The sequence below is a fragment of the Filicampus tigris genome, chromosome 2, assembly GCF_054856515.1.
Source record: "Filicampus tigris isolate MCC_2025a chromosome 2, RoL_Ftig_1.0, whole genome shotgun sequence".
NCBI lineage: Eukaryota > Metazoa > Chordata > Actinopteri > Syngnathiformes > Syngnathidae > Filicampus > Filicampus tigris.
Genome location: NC_141218.1, coordinates 24,506,905 through 24,522,454, shown reverse-complemented (window position 1 = coordinate 24,522,454; position 15,550 = coordinate 24,506,905). Strand labels below are relative to the sequence as shown.

The window sequence follows — 15,550 nt, the reverse complement described above, 5'->3', positions numbered from 1 at the left end:
CTATATGTGTAGAGTTTGCCTATTCTCCACATACTTGTGTGGGTTTTCTTTGGCTAAATTCGGTTAATCAAAGACTTAAAATTATCCGCAGGTGTTAATGTGAGAGCAAATCGCTGTCCACATGTGCCCAGCGAATTGTCTGGCAAGTAATCCAGGGCGTTCTCAGTTTCTCGCCCAGCGTCACCTGGGACAGGCTTCAAGCGCTATAGATGTAAATAATGCTTGTGTAACCTCCTTCCTTTTGTTTGTGTGTCACCAGACAAGGCTGATGACGACCTAGAGATGACCATGGTGTGCCATCGACCGGAGGGCCTCGATCAGCTAGAGGCTCAAACCAACTTCAGTAAAAGAGAACTCCAAGTGCTGTATCGGGGCTTCAAGAATGTACGTTATTTCACATCACAGCACTGAGAATATCAATATTTGTTTTACAGACATACATTGGCCAATTCATTAGGTACACCGGTATTCTACTGAGATCCAATAAATGAGCTGCCCCGAACATTCTGCTTTTTCAAAGATAATAGTGCTCTTGATTGACACAGTCACAGATGATATGGATTCTTTGAGGCCAATGGCCAATTCTGATGTTTAGTAAAAAAAAAAAGGAAATTCTGATAACCGATCGATAATCGATTATATATGGTATATATATATATATATATATATATATATATATATGCATTTTGTAAAGAGACAATATAATGCAGGATAGGATTGTGCTAGAAAAGGGATGGATATATATATATATATATATATATATATATATATATATATATATATATATATATATATATATATATATATATATATATATATATAATAACTTGTTTATTTTATTTTATTTTTTCAAGGCCTAACATCAGCCGATATAATTGGTTGGCTGGTTAATCGTCGTGGCTTGGTATTAATTAATTTGATTTAATTCGTCATATAATTTTGTCACCTTAATAACATAACGGGCAAAATATTAGAAACACCTTTCAGTATGACGCAGTTCACTGCAAACTTCAACCACAATAAACATTGTAGAATTAAACCACCCCAATAGTGTCAATCATGCCTGATCAATTGCTCTCATTAAATTGTGAAGGTGCACCTAATGTTGTAACCAGTGACAATATGGTGACAATGCTATAAAAACATTTTGCACAAGAGTGAAATCCCTCTAATAGTTAAGTGAAATTAAAGTTTAATCCTGTCAGTTTATTGAAGTTAAGAGCCGGAGGCTGCTATATGTAGAATAAAACACGCGTGAGTATGCCTTTCTCTCTGTGTGTGAAGCATTTGAATTGCTTTTCTGCATAGCAAATTTATTGTAGTAAGATGAATGTATTTTTATTTTATTGTCTCTTTACAAAATGCATGTGCAATGCATTATATTCTTTCAGTAAACAATGAGATTTTAACGACGTAATTAAACAGCAGCCACAGCCTCTTGCCATTTGTTTATATATGCCATGCTTTGGTTTCCGCACATTGTTTACCATACTGCAACTCAAGTTTATTCAGTCATGTTTTCTTTAATTGTCACAGGTCATTTTGGTTTGTGTTTTTCCAGGAGTGTCCAAGTGGAATTGTCAGTGAGGAAACGTTCAAGCAAATATACTCCCAATTTTTCCCACATGGAGGTTAATCTTTGTTGTTTGCCGTTGTTGTTGTTTAACCAGCATATTTGTCCAATCACAAGTGTGTTCTTGTGCTCACTCCTGCAGACGCCAGCACCTACGCACACTACTTGTTCAACGCGTTTGACACGGCACAATCAGGCACCATCAAGTTTGAGGTAAACGTCAGTGTTTGTTTGCGTGAATTTCAACTCGTGTGATGCTTGTTTCTCCTCCATCAGGACTTTGTAACGGCTCTGTCCATCCTACTGAGGGGCTCCATTACAGAGAAGCTCCAGTGGACTTTTAACCTTTACGACATCAACCGAGATGGATATATCAACAAAGAGGTGTGTGGTTTAAATCCAAATGACACAGGCTAGTCACATCATTAGTATTGTTGTTGGTTTGCGACAATGGCATGATATCTCGTTTTCTTCCCATTCACATGAAAGGGAAATATTTGAGAACAGCACGGTGAGTTAGTGGTTCACACGTCTGCCTCACATTTCTGGAGTTCAGGGTTTGAATCGTGGCTCTGGGACTTCCTGTGTGAAGTTTTCATGTAGTCCTCGTGCTTACTTGGGTTTTGTCCAGGTACTCCGACATTCTAAAAACATGCATGTTAGGTTAATTGAGCACTCCACTGGTTAAAGTGTGAATGATTGTTTGTTTATATGTGCTCTGTGATTAACTGGTGGCCAGTCTAGGTGTGATGTTTTTTTTTAGGTTTCATTAACTCATTCAATATCTTTTGTTAAGTTTTTTGGTTTTGCTCATGCAGGACATTTTGTCAGTTCAACCTGATTGTTTTGTCAGAATCGTGTTTGCAGTAAACCTGTGTCCATTGATTTTTTTTCCCTTCTCAGTACGAGATCTATGCAAGTTCATAAAAGAAGGGAACTATTTTGCAGAGGTGGGCTTACTAAAATTTGTCAGTCCGTCAGTTGTCATCTGTCAACAGCCTGGGAACCCGTCCGTCATCGGTCAATACATCTATTTTTCAAGCCGGACCAAACTGTAATCGTCTGTCGGTCAGTCATGTTATTTTAACTGCACTTCCGTCAGTAAACATGAAACGTCTGCCAGTCTGTCTATCATCGATCCGAAAAAAAACAAAACAAGGTCCAACAGTTGAAAAATCTATTTTTTCTTCTTCTTCTTCTTCTTCTTCTTGTAAAACTTAATTTACAAAAACCTCTCTGTAAAACTCTCTGTATTCAAAGTTACTGGTACTTTATTACTTCATAGATAAACGGTTTGGATAATAGATGGTCAGCCTTAAAAAGGCATGATTCTCTCTTTGGCGCATACCGCCACCTGCTGTACATATAGAGTTAATGCGGTCTGGGTTTCCCGTCTATCGTCTAACGTTAGCAAAACAGGCGTCCGTCGGTCAGATGGAATGCCCACCTGTGCAATTTTGTGTACACAATCTCCCCCCGTTTGTGTTGTTGTTAAAATGGGTACTGTACTGACAATAAAAATTCCCTTTTAATTTTGTACACTTCAGAATCTATACATTTTACATTTAGACAAGAAAAGGAGTTGAATCAGTATTTTTATTTTTGCCAGAATGTCTTTAAAAACTAGCATTGGTACTTCTACTTATGTACAGAATATGAGTACTTTTGCCACCTCTGATCCCTCCACTAGCCCAAGTTCAGCTCAAATGGGCTTTTGCGACCCTAATGAGGAGAAGCGGTTACCAAAATTCGTAACAGAATCTGTAGTTTTTGCTTCCTTGTAATTTCATTGGGAATACAGATCGGGAGCTTTAGTTTAATATAACATATGAGCCACTGTGGTGCGTTGCAAAAGTTCACATTTTGGGCTCACAATTGAAGTCAAGGTTAACCACCACCACAAATGAATCAGATGTGCACCTACTGACCTGCAAAATGTTCGCCAAGACAATCAGATAAAAGTTGTAAGAACAAAGCAATATATTTTCCTCGGTGTTCCTCTAGTATAATGGCAATGTACTTTTTATCGTTCAATGCATGTAACTCAGTATTGAGCATTATTACCTCTTTGAAACCCACAATTTGATTCAACTCTTGTAATCAGTGGTTGTGGACATGTACCTGAGGAAGTGTCCAGTTTGTGAAAGCGTTTTTCTGTCTTGGTGTGTGCTTTACAGGAAATGACGGACATTGTCAGAGCCATTTATGACATGATGGGCAAGTACACGTACCCCGCCTTGAAAACAGATGCACATAAGCAGCACGTGGATGCCTTCTTTCAGGTAACAAAATGAAACTTTTACACACAAAATATACTCAGTCACTAATGTCAAACTTTCACTTTCTTTGTAAGAACAGTAGAGGAAGGTATTGGTAGATACTGTAGAGAAAGACTTTTGACTGCAGAATAAATTAAACACATCATACATGTGCACTTGTAGATGATGATCTGGCGGGAACTATAATGCAGGATAGGATTGTGCTAGTTGCTCTTTTAAGGACTAAATATACCAGTCCGACATCGGACGTCGGTAAGCGTTGTGGCGTCTGATTGATGTAGCGGACACCGTCGTAACAGCGAACCTCGTCAGGAAGCGTCTGGTGGGCGTTTCAGCATGTTGAATCGGCGTCGGGAGTTGTGACATTTGGCCTCTCTGATTGGTTGTTAGCTAGCGAATCAGCGCACGGGGAAATAACAGGAAATGACAAACGCGGATAAACAGTGAGCACGGCTTTGCTGCCTTAATCTTCTTACAAGTATAAAAGCGAGGGTTGACAATATAAGTCTTTCGCGATACTGTGTCAAGAACCTGAGGGTTTACTTCGCATGGGAGTTCATCGTGAGCAAAAAAATATAGCTAAATGCAACATTCACGTATTTATAATCCGCCCCCGACCAATAGCTTTCCGGTTTGCGTTTTCTAACCATGAGGAATAGTGACTACCGCCGCCGAATATATGGAAGGGTATTACATCTCACACGTGCGCAGAAGGTACTTTAATGGTCAGCGTCGCTGTCTGTCGTTGCGGTGTGTTTTGCCAGCGCGATGCGCCAAAAGTCGGCCCGACGCCACAGGGTAAGCGTATGTCATAGTTGGCCAACGTCGGATTGGTCTATCTAGGCTTTTACTTCCTCGATACTTTCTAATAGTCTAATAGTCTAAAGCTGATATATGAATATAATAATGTGCGTGAGTAGAACATAAGTGTACTAGTTGATTGGATATCATTTTGACTTAGGGATGACAGACTTATTCTTTTTAAAACAAGTTATTGTTGGAGTCTCACCATAGCCATTTCTTTTGCATTTTTAATGTACTTTTAGGCTACAAACCACTATGAGTTTGCATGACAACGTGCTCAACGTGGCATTTAACTGCAGAGTGCAGAGTGACCTCCTCTCCTAAAGCATATTCCAGAAATGACACATAAGTACAGTAGCCTATTGTACACTGTACAGTGTACAGTATTTGTACGTAATTGTCGTTCACATGGGGCCATGGCTGTTATGATAATGGTATGAAAAAATTTTGTTGTTGGATTACCGGTATATCAAGAGAATAACAAAGGCAGAGTTCACCCTGGATCGTTTCCCTGCCAAATGCTGGCCACATAAACAACATTCACACTCACATTCACAGCTATGGACAATTAAGAGTCTAAACTGCATGTTTTTGGTGTGTGTGTGTGTGTGTGTGTGTGTGTGTGTGTGTGTGTGTGTGTGTGTGTGTGTGTGTGTGTGTGTGTGTGTGTGTGTGTGTGTTGGGTAAGGGTAACCCACACAACCCACACAAACACATTGAGAGAATGCAAACTCCACACACCAAGGCCAGAGCCAAGATTTGAACTCATATCCTCAAAGCTGTGAGACAAATATTAGGAACACTAATGTTTCTTGTTTGCTACAAAAATAACCAATGTTTGCAAACTGTATTTATGTATTTGACAAGTCGCCTGGCAGCATATGTGCTCTTCTCCACAGAAAATGGACAAAAACAGAGACGGTGTGGTAACCATAGATGAATTCATCTATTCTTGTCAAGAGGTATTCTACATTTGATTTCTTTTCTCAGCAGACTTGGTTAAGGAGTGTTGTTGTTGTTGTTGGTTTGCGCTCAGTGCAGGTGTGAGTAATACAATCACATAGCGGGATTCTATTTGGCTGCTTCATTGTCAGCATGTGCCTCGCTTACTGTTTCAGAGGACCATCTTGCAGGTTATTATAACACCTGTGCCATTCCTCTCATAATGCACATTCCAGTCCTTATCAGACATACGTTCACTAGCCACAACATTAGGTACAGCTGCACAAACTATTGCGATCCAATACAAGACATGCTTAAAAAAGATGCACAAAACATAATCATTAGTTTTCATTGATCCTCTCAGTCCTTTTTAGTGCTGGAAATAGGCTTTGACCTTAAATGAGATATCTTACGTAATTTGTTCCACAATTTAGAGCACTTTGCAGGTGTCGTAACATCATGTCTGGTACCTGTTTTCTTCAAAATACTAAAAAAAGAGCGCATTTATACAACGTTTTTCTTGTCTTCCTGAAATCAGCCCATTTGAGAGGGTGGCCCTGTCTCATGCAAACGAGTCATGCCCTCGTCCCGCCCCACCCCTGCTGGGCGAAATGAATGGGACTTGAGCGAAGCCGCCACTGGCTAATTTAACCAGCCTTCTGATGCAGTACAGTTCTACAGTTGTTTCACATCAGTCATCCGGCCAACTCAGAACTTTTAAATTCCAGCAAACTCCAAACACACAAAACCGGTGTTCCTCAGGGCTCTGTTCTTGGGTTTCTCCTCATCATCAACTACCCTCCCATTCAGTCAAGTCCTCGCACAATATGCAGTTGCACTGTTATTTGGATGACACGTACATCTTCATCTCATCCAATACTGGGCCCTCATCGACATCTCTGCAGCTGCCTTGCAGGTGTCAAATTCACTCCTAACTTTATCAAATTTAAAGAAATAAAATTTAACTTCTGGATGCTTCAAAATCTTGTCAAAATCAAAACGTCAAATTCCTCAGTCCATCCCTCACAACCAACAGCACCGTCCTTGTCGATGGAACACTTCTTTTAAGTCTACCACTCAATTCTTGCATAAACGTTGACTGTTGCAGAATGGGGCTGCCTGTATCAGAACTCCCTCGTTTAAAAGATATCAGCATCCATACTCAAGAACGTGCACTGGCTACCACATCTCAAAAACTCACAAAACAGATTTTTTTTCCAATCTGTACACTCTATCTGACTTTTACAGATTTGAATAGCTTTTTTTTTTTTTTAATTTTGGCTGTTTTGTTCCTTTACTGTAAGGTGACCTAGCAGTACATGCTAGAACCACATTAATAATTATATTGCTAAATTAATACTTGTAGAGACAAAATGATGAAACAGTTCTTGTATTGGATCTCATATTACACTGCACAGGTGTACCTAATGAAGTGTCCTCCAGTATTTCTATCATGCCATGTGGTAAACTATGCATTTCTTTTAATCTAATATGGTGGTTTCTAACTATAAAAGTTGCCAGATTTTCTATTCACATTTCCGGTACAGCTGGCTGCATAGAAATATTGTGGCTTGTTTTATTATTGTATTTTACACACTGTCCTCTAGTGGCCAGCCAACTAAATGACTTGTCAGATGAACTGTACTCATCCTTTCGCCATGCCCTTCTTTTACACAGGATGAAAACATCATGAGGTCTCTTCAACTCTTTGAAAATGTCATCTAGAGATCAAGTGGGAGAAGACCGTGTCCTAATGGAGTGAACGACGCAAAGAAAAAGCATATTCTAAAAAAAAAGTGACTTTCCACCGTCACTAAACTATATGGACAGTGTTTTACATGGGAAAAACATTGGTGGGTCTGGAAAAAGTCCTTCAGACTTTTACCTGCTTTGTTTATTTCTGTCGCATTGTTAAGTGTGCATTTTGTGTAAATACCAATGCCTCTCACTCTTGGTTGAGCACACAAGTGGACCCTCACTAAGCAGGACCCAAGTGGCTGATAAAAACTGTGCTGTTTGTGAATCTCTTTGTCAGTCAAAAAAAGGATCAATATTCTAATGCATGCAGGGAGATAGATCTATTTAAGTATGTGTGCCATACAAAGAAGGCAGCCATACCCTGAGGGGGTCACAGTTCACCCAATTTCTGCCACAGGCATTATCAAAGAAAAGACAGCATCTTGTGACCAAGTGTGTCTGGTGTCCATTAGTCTCAATTAGGGCTGCTCGATTAAGCGATTTTGAGCCGTAACCAAATTTTCTGGATAAAACGATGTTAAAAACGTTCAAATTGGCGCGTTCGATTTTGTTATTTTTCGTGTATCTAAGCCACCGTAGTTTCCTCTGCATTTCCGCTTCCTCCCACGAGCGTGCAGTCCGAAAGAACGACAACATCCATGGCTACCGGCGATTCTGCTATTTGCTCAGGCAAGTGAGCGTTTCGTTAATAAATCGGGCAAAACTAGATCTGTAGTGTAGTGTGTGCCCCGCATGTACAATACAACCCGTGAGCAAGTAACTCAACGTCTGAAAGGGGTCCCTTTTTTTTCTCCTCTACAACGGACCTCTGGTCCAGCCGGACTATGCATCCGTACTTAAGCTTGACAGTGCATTGTATTATTGGGGGGCCGTTTTGCACCAATCATTGATTTAAGTAAGACCAGGGAGAAAGTGAAAGGCTAGTCACTAGCTGGTTGGCAAAATAACTTGCTGACAGACTGTTTGGTTTACAGACTTGACTTCTCCCATGTTGATGATGAAATGGTATATGCACTTTCTTCTTTCATTATTGTTTTCATTAAGGACAGATCTGAAATCGATTGTGTAAGTAAAATGCTGTTAATCCCAATGAATTGTTCTGTGTGTATTAAGTTAAATTGACTAGCATTTCGAGTTCAAAGAAAGAAAAATTAAGTTTAAATAAAAGACATTCAAAATACTTCATTTTTCATTATTTTTTATTTTACAAAGAAATCGTAATCATAAAATCGGGTGTGAGATAAAATAATCAGGATTTTCTTATTAGGCAAAATCGAACAGCCCTAGTCTCAATGTTGTAACAATATTGAAATAAATGTTCTATTTGTTGCTTCTGTTTTCTAAAGGGATCGTTGCTTCTTATCTGTGTATTTTTGTCTCATTCAACATAGTTGGAATTACTGTATAATACTTGCATTTGTGCTTTGGCGTGTCAGCAAGAGGACATTAACTTTGGGAATTTGACTGGCACACAGTCGGAGAATGACTCTGGAACATTGCATGTGTGTCCTAATGTGAAATTTTTGTTTGCCTGAATAATAAAATGACATTTGTTGGAGCATGTATTTTCATATTATGTGCAGCTAAACAGACAGTTTGATACAGAGGAACCTTTCACATTGAACTTTCCAACATCGTTGACCAAAACTTTTACTGTGAGGGAGCGGCAACTGTATGGGAGGAGGATGTTAGAAATGTGACTTATTGAAGAAAGATGAGACTGATTTGTTATTTCAGAAGCCATTTTGTTTAAGAGCCATTGTTTAGAAGAATAGAGGGGACATAATTTAACCTCTGCTCTCTGTGCTACCACTGCAGTGGGCAGTGTATATTCTCAGTAGAATTTAATAGGAAATCATACAAAAGTTTTGAACTGGACTTTTCCAAATGGATCTTCCAGCAACAACACATATCAGCACAATGTTACGTTACACATAATGAAGAAGGGGGATTATTATTTTTATATCATTGTTACCGTAATAAAAACTATGCTTAAAGCGCGCATCCACCACCCCCAAATGACTTTGTTTTCTACTTGACCACTTTTCAACCAAATCCTATTAAATTCTCATGAGAACAGGCTCCAGTGTGGCAGCTCATTTGGATTTCGGACATGGGGACATGAGTACAGACTGAGGGACAACATAAAACTGTCCAAACGAACTTGTGTGCATTGAATTGTTAAAAAAAAAAAAAAAAAAAAAAAAAAAAGAGAGAGAGAAAAAAATATATATTTATCAATAAACTTTTTAAAAAACAATTGCAACATCACTGGTTATCTTGTGTCTTAAAACCTTTTGATGACCGATGAAACCTAGAAGAATTTGCTCACAAACATTTGTATTCATACTGTTGTCCACACAATAAAAGTACAAAAAAGAACACTGTAGCCTACATCCTATTTGGGCCCATAAACAAAACAAATTAACGTCCTTATGAGGACAAATAAACATTGAACATGCATCACCTTACCCAACATACAGCCTCTTCTTTGTTCACTTTCTTTAATTGTATTTATTGTGTAACATTTTGGGTGCACCGAATGTCATATATACAAGTGATTGTGTTAGTGCACTGTAAATAAATGGGATAAATCCTTATATAAATTAGCTCTAGTGAGGCTTTAAGTGCAGTATAATTAAAAACGTTTATGCGAATTCTATTTTTGTTTGGTTCAGCAGGCAGGACACACCAACTTTTTAGTGTATGTGTCTACCTTATTTGCTGTTAACCTTTTTAAATTTCCCTTTACATTTATGAGAATTCATGAGATACTGAGTTATAACTCCTCACTGTACTTATATTCTGTTGGCTGGTGCTACGTAATCTCCCCAATAAAAAGGATTAATACACGCAGATTGGAAGACAATGACTATGTGATGAAACGTTTCCAGCACTTTTTTCCGTTTCGGTTCTTTTATTTTTTGGGGGTATGAAAAAGTCTCAGAGATGAAAAATGAAGTCCCATTTGCTTCGTGATTGACGTCACTCACCCCACAAAAATGTGCAAGGTCCAATTTCAGAACTCAAATATCCTCCTGCATCCACTCACCAGTTTGTCTTGCAATTTCCCATAAATCACAGTTCAGTGGCAGATTTACTGTCCTCACATGGCCCCCGCCCCCCAAAAAAGCGGATCTGGTCATCCTATTGGGAATAATAGATGACGCCCATATCGATTTGAAGCCTGGTGTCACGTCTCTATTCCCTGTCCTCGGCCCAGGGCTGCAGGTTCTGCAATGCATAGAGGGAGGAGTTGTGAGCGCACAGCGGGTCGGTCACGGCGGATTCGCCCAGGGACTTGTGCAGGGCGGACTGCTGCAGCTGCAGGATGAGCCGATTGGCCTGCTGGCGCTCCGCCTCCCGCTCCTCCGCCGTCTGCCTCCTGACGCGAGCGCAAATCAAATATTAATAAGTGAGATCATAATGACGGGGGGAGTTTAACAACATTAAAAGACAACGATATAAGTTACTGGAGTGTTAAGAGTCTGTTAACATTACGTCAAAATGTTTGATAAAAAAAAAAAATCAATTTCACTCAAGATAAATATCTCTAAATATCTCTGTCTGCGTCAGCCTATTCATCCGTCCGTCCAGCTAGCTACCAGTTTAAAAGAATATTAGATGCCAACATTTAAACGCCATTAAACCCTAACTTTATACATTAAATTGTGTGTCCAAATAACTTTTCGTACTTTTAAAAAGTCGTTTATTTATATTTATGACTTTATTTGCTATACAAATAATTGAAATGCCCCCCAACCCCACCCACCCACTTTTAAGATTTGAAATGTGTCTATCTATTTGTCAGGTAGCGATATGACTATGCATTTATGCACTACGGGCAATGAGCAAGATAAAAATATATTTGTTAATGTTTTACTTTTTTAATCGCTTTGCGTTGTGTAACGTTTCCGTGAAGCTGAGAGCCTTTCTCATTTCTTTTTAAAGAATTCAAAAGCATACACTTTATACAATGTTCAAACTTTTTGTCCCGTGTCAACAGGTCAATGAACCGGAAATTGCGCATATAAAATATGGCTGGTAATTGTAGCAAGGCTCAACGCCATTAGTTTTCAATTAAAAAAGAGAGAGAGAGAGAGGGAGGGAGCGAGAGAGAGTTATCAACACACCTCCACTTGGTTCTGCGGTTCTGGAACCAGGTTTTGACCTGGGCGTCGGTCATTTTGAGGCTCTTGGCCAGGGCGGCCCTCTCGGCGCTGGCCAGATACTTCTGGCGGTGGAAACGTTTCTCCAACTCGCAGATCTGCACTCTTGAAAAGGACGTGCGGGGCTTTTTCCTTTTTGGGGGCGTCCGGTTCTGGTACGGGTGGCCTATCCGCCGCGTCACCGAGAATGGAACCAGAGCCGCTAAATGAGGACAGAAAGACGTGGTGAGTGTGTGTAGCACCCGCACAATTTAGCATAGAAATACAATTCGTGTCCTAATATTGACACCTTATCACACGTTGCACATTGCATACACATCTTTGCACTTAGTACTAGTGAACTTCAACATACTGTCTTTTTTTAATTGGCTTTTGAAATTGCTGTTATTACATTGCCTATACAATCCGATTCTTGGTTGTAGCTGCTTGTTGTACTTTTGTCTTTTTTGTTTTAAATCGAGGGAAACTATAGCAACGAATTTAATTGTGTTACCATTGTCTATTTACTATTCACATGACAAATAAACATCTTGAATCTTGACATTTTATTTTAAATGGTTTAACCAAGTCAAATATTCTTCTTGCACTCCCAAATATTCAGGGAGTTAATGCACACACACATTTGTTTTCCTTTTTTAACATGTAGGGAATAATCTACAGTTTATGTTTATTTACTTTTGTTCCATAAAAGAACATATTTGAAGCTGTCTGAATTTCTATTTTAGTTATATGAAATTATTTACCTTTTCAATGCATTTGTGGCAATTTGTAGCGTATTCATTTCATGTGCAACGCTTATTAATAAGTGGGATTGAAGTTTAGCTATTTATTTTAAAGCCCTGGATGAGGCACGTGTTATCCTTTTGATTAAAACAAATGAAGTGGATTAGGTTGAGTAGGCCCTCATTTATGATGTTTGTGTAGTATCAATCCAATATGCTGAAACTATAAATACATAATATGTATGCAGATATACACAGCCTATATATTGTAAAATATTGTATATGTGTATGTGGAACCGCGGGCCTACCGGATATTCTTTCCTTAGCGAACCGGTTTCCTATCCAGGGGAAACACAGCCCTCCAAAGCCGGGCACGGCGCTCTGAACCGGGGCTTGCGGCCCCGGAGCTGCTACCGGTCTGTGGGCTGGCACTCGAATCACTCCTCGGCTTCCCACACTCCTGCTCTCCCCGTACGAGCTCGACACTTCCACCGGGGGCACGACGCCGGACAGGGAAATGGACAGAGCCGTGTAGGAAGGCGCACTGCTCCCGGTCGGGCTCGCTAAACTGTAGTAACCGTCCCCGCCGCTTACATCGCGATGTCTTCCAGGCCCGTTGTCTGACTCCGTACCGGCTCCCAGGATCTGGTCGATGCCGAAGCTGATGGGCTCGTGCTGGGTCGTTTTAGGAGGAGGACTCGGTGCTTGGTCCATCTCGGCGGTTCGAGTTCAAGTGGATCTTTTTTCTTTTTTTTTTTTTGGTCTTGTTTGGAGGACTTACAACTGGGTCAAACTGGCCCTAAAGGGGGAGACGTTTCCATGTCTGTCCGGCTCATCCAAGGTTGCTGGGTTAAACAGGCCTCCTTGAAGCGACCGAGCCGTCTTGAGGTGGCGTTTGTTAAACTTTGATGGGCGTTTGTGGTGCTCCAGCCTCCTCAGCCTCCTCCCCCAAAACGCTGCGTTTGGCAGCTCCATCCTCCTCCTCTCCTCTTCAGCACCTTTCATTGGTTGGCTTGGGATGACTGATTGAATGTTAATGTGGATAGGACGTCAATTTGGCACGATGAGCGAAATATATACCATAATACTAACCGTCATTCAAGCTTATGTAAGCAAATGTGATGCAGTGTGGAACCAAGTTGCAGTTAATACTTTTAAAGTAGTTTATCGATTTTGTTAAACGTGCATTTAAGGCACGCAGTCATTTTTTAAAAATATAAATCAACTTTCCCCTTAAATTTGACTGTCAATATTTCATTTTCCACGATAATTATAGTGTCACATGCAGACATGAACCACTTCCAGCCCCATTTCAAGTTATAATTATGATGACCCAAGCGCCATCTGACCCAATGCAAGAGTTATCATTCATGCCAAGTTTAGATTGGCACTATCAGACATGTCTTTATTATATTAGCTGTTTGCACTTAGTGTGCAGCTTCAATTTTTAAAATGCCCTCGCAATTATGCAGAACAGTACATAGATAGATAATATGAATATTGTTAAATAAATACATCTTTTTCAGTGTCAATCAATAGTGGGCATATTTCCATATGCAGCTCTTTTATTCAACAACATTTTGCTGGCGTTCCAAAGGAAGTGCAGCATTTCCTTTGCAAAAATTAATTTTGAAGGTGAAAAAAAATATTCTAGGTTGATTTGGTCTAGAGTTATTAAATCCTACAAATATTAGAGACAATCGTTTTAGGTAACGTCACTGACACCATTAAGATGATGGAATATGTTAATGACTTTATATGTGGTTGATTGTGCACAGAACACGTTGAAAGCCATTCGTTTAAAAGGCAAACTCTCGCCAGCATGCCCATTGAGCTTGGCAGAGTGCTCGTATGCTTGCCTTGTGCCACATTCGGTGAGCTGACAAGCTACGGCCATGGGCTACTTCAGATAAAGTGCTCGCGCCTCTGGAAGCTGTTTGAGCCCTCACATCCAATGGAACATGCGCCCAAATTGGCCCAATAATCACATTTTCACCAACTTGTCTCTAGGACAGACTAATGCGCTCGCCCCTTGGCTGCGGCAGGGGCCTTTTTAGGAGATCACATTACTTCACCCTAACAAAGCACAAGGCTCAATTATTGACAAGGTGGGTTTATTTGGCGGCTGGTCTAAAGAGTATGGCTACTAATACGTTTTTATTTGGTTGAGTTTAATAACTCAATGTACACTCGCTGCCCAAAACTTAAAAATAACAAAACACACTTCTCACTAGGCATTGCATTATTCTTAAGAACACAAATTGCCATGATTGATCAGAGAGATATGTTTATTTGCACGTATACGTATACTGAGAGGTAATTTGTAGTACTATTATTATTACCGCAATACAATATTTGTAACACTGCACTGGACTTTTACACACACGTCTCCGACTTAAAAAAGGCTGCAATTAAATACTATGTGTGTATTATTGCAGATGTAGTTTGCATTGAACTACGTTAAAGATGTTGTCCAAATATGAGAAACACGTGTGCGGTGCAGTCACAATGCTGCAAACTACATCCACAGTCATGACCACAATACTAATATAGTTGTTTTTTTTAAGATGAGCTCAATAAAGACAGTTTTCATTTTAAAAAAATGCAATCCTGCATGATCATAACGGCATAAAGCTTTGTCCTTTTTGACATGTAAAAAGACAGCCTGTAACCATTATTATTATTATTATTATTAATTTTTTTTTTTTCAAGCATGATGTGCAATATCGTATTATTTTAAATATGCCATGAGACATCCGAATAGAAAGTTTGCATTCAGGGAAAAATAATAAAGAGGCATCTTCTTTACTGTAATATCCAGTCTAGTGAAGCAAATAAGAGCTGGGACGAGGCCCGGGGTGTTTGTTTGGCAATATGGACAGACTGACTTGAGTGAGTGAGTGTTGGCCGCCTCTAGCCGCCATATGTGAGCTCACCAGTGGCTTTTTTGATGGGGAGAATTGGTCTGTTAAAAGCTGTCATTAGCTTGGTTTTTATGTTTCTCTTGGTGACATTTAATAAAATAATTCCAACCCCAAATAGTGACACGACTGCGTGACGATAAAATACAATGAAGTACAGTAGATTTTAATCGAGAGCATTTGCACAGCTACTTTTTTTGTAGGCATATAACGCAGAACACGAACGGAATCGTGATGAAATGTGTGATAAAAATGACAAATTGTAACATTTAGCCATGACTGCTTTATTGAAGGGGCGCTAAACCTGCACGGACCTGCAGTGCACCCACTGTTTTTAAATGTAATCCGTTGTAATCTGGGATTATGAGAGATTATAGCATAT

At 39.7% G+C, this 15,550-nt stretch overlaps 2 protein-coding genes across 3 annotated transcripts in view; one reads left to right on the top strand and one right to left on the bottom strand.

Annotated features, from left to right (window-relative positions):
- kcnip1a (Kv channel interacting protein 1 a) overlaps positions 1 to 8,914 on the top strand; it is a 30,044-nt gene extending 21,130 nt beyond the window's left edge. For both annotated transcript variants that reach the window (XM_086023263.1, XM_086023262.1), the window contains exons 2-8: positions 260 to 384; positions 1,562 to 1,631; positions 1,716 to 1,786; positions 1,850 to 1,957; positions 3,751 to 3,855; positions 5,556 to 5,618; positions 7,276 to 8,914. In XM_086023263.1, the coding sequence (XP_085879389.1) occupies positions 260 to 384; positions 1,562 to 1,631; positions 1,716 to 1,786; positions 1,850 to 1,957; positions 3,751 to 3,855; positions 5,556 to 5,618; positions 7,276 to 7,323 (590 nt within the window). In that variant the 3' untranslated portion in view covers positions 7,324 to 8,914. The remainder of the gene's footprint in view (positions 1 to 259; positions 385 to 1,561; positions 1,632 to 1,715; positions 1,787 to 1,849; positions 1,958 to 3,750; positions 3,856 to 5,555; positions 5,619 to 7,275) is intronic.
- tlx3a (T cell leukemia homeobox 3a) lies at positions 8,538 to 13,136 on the bottom strand. The gene is made up of 3 exons (XM_086023261.1): positions 12,556 to 13,136; positions 11,490 to 11,727; positions 8,538 to 10,741 (listed from the first exon to the last, which is right to left on the bottom strand). The coding sequence occupies exons 1-3, from the start codon at positions 12,959 to 12,961 to the stop codon at positions 10,558 to 10,560; spliced, it is 828 nt and encodes a 275-aa protein (XP_085879387.1). The 5' UTR covers positions 12,962 to 13,136; the 3' UTR covers positions 8,538 to 10,557.
- Between the last annotated feature and the right edge of the window lie 2,414 nt (positions 13,137 to 15,550).

Bases quoted from the DNA above. Each gene is read 5' to 3' on its own strand.
- tlx3a (XM_086023261.1), bottom strand. From the start codon at position 12,961: ATGGACCAAGCACCGAGTCCTCCTCCTAAAACGACCCAGCACGAGCCC. The intron at 11,728-12,555 runs GTAGGCCCGCGG...GTCCTCATTTAG, and splicing joins CGCTAAGGAAAGAATATCCG to CGGCTCTGGTTCCATTCTCG. The intron at 10,742-11,489 runs GTGTGTTGATAA...CGCTCGCGTCAG, and splicing joins AACCGCAGAACCAAGTGGAG to GAGGCAGACGGCGGAGGAGC.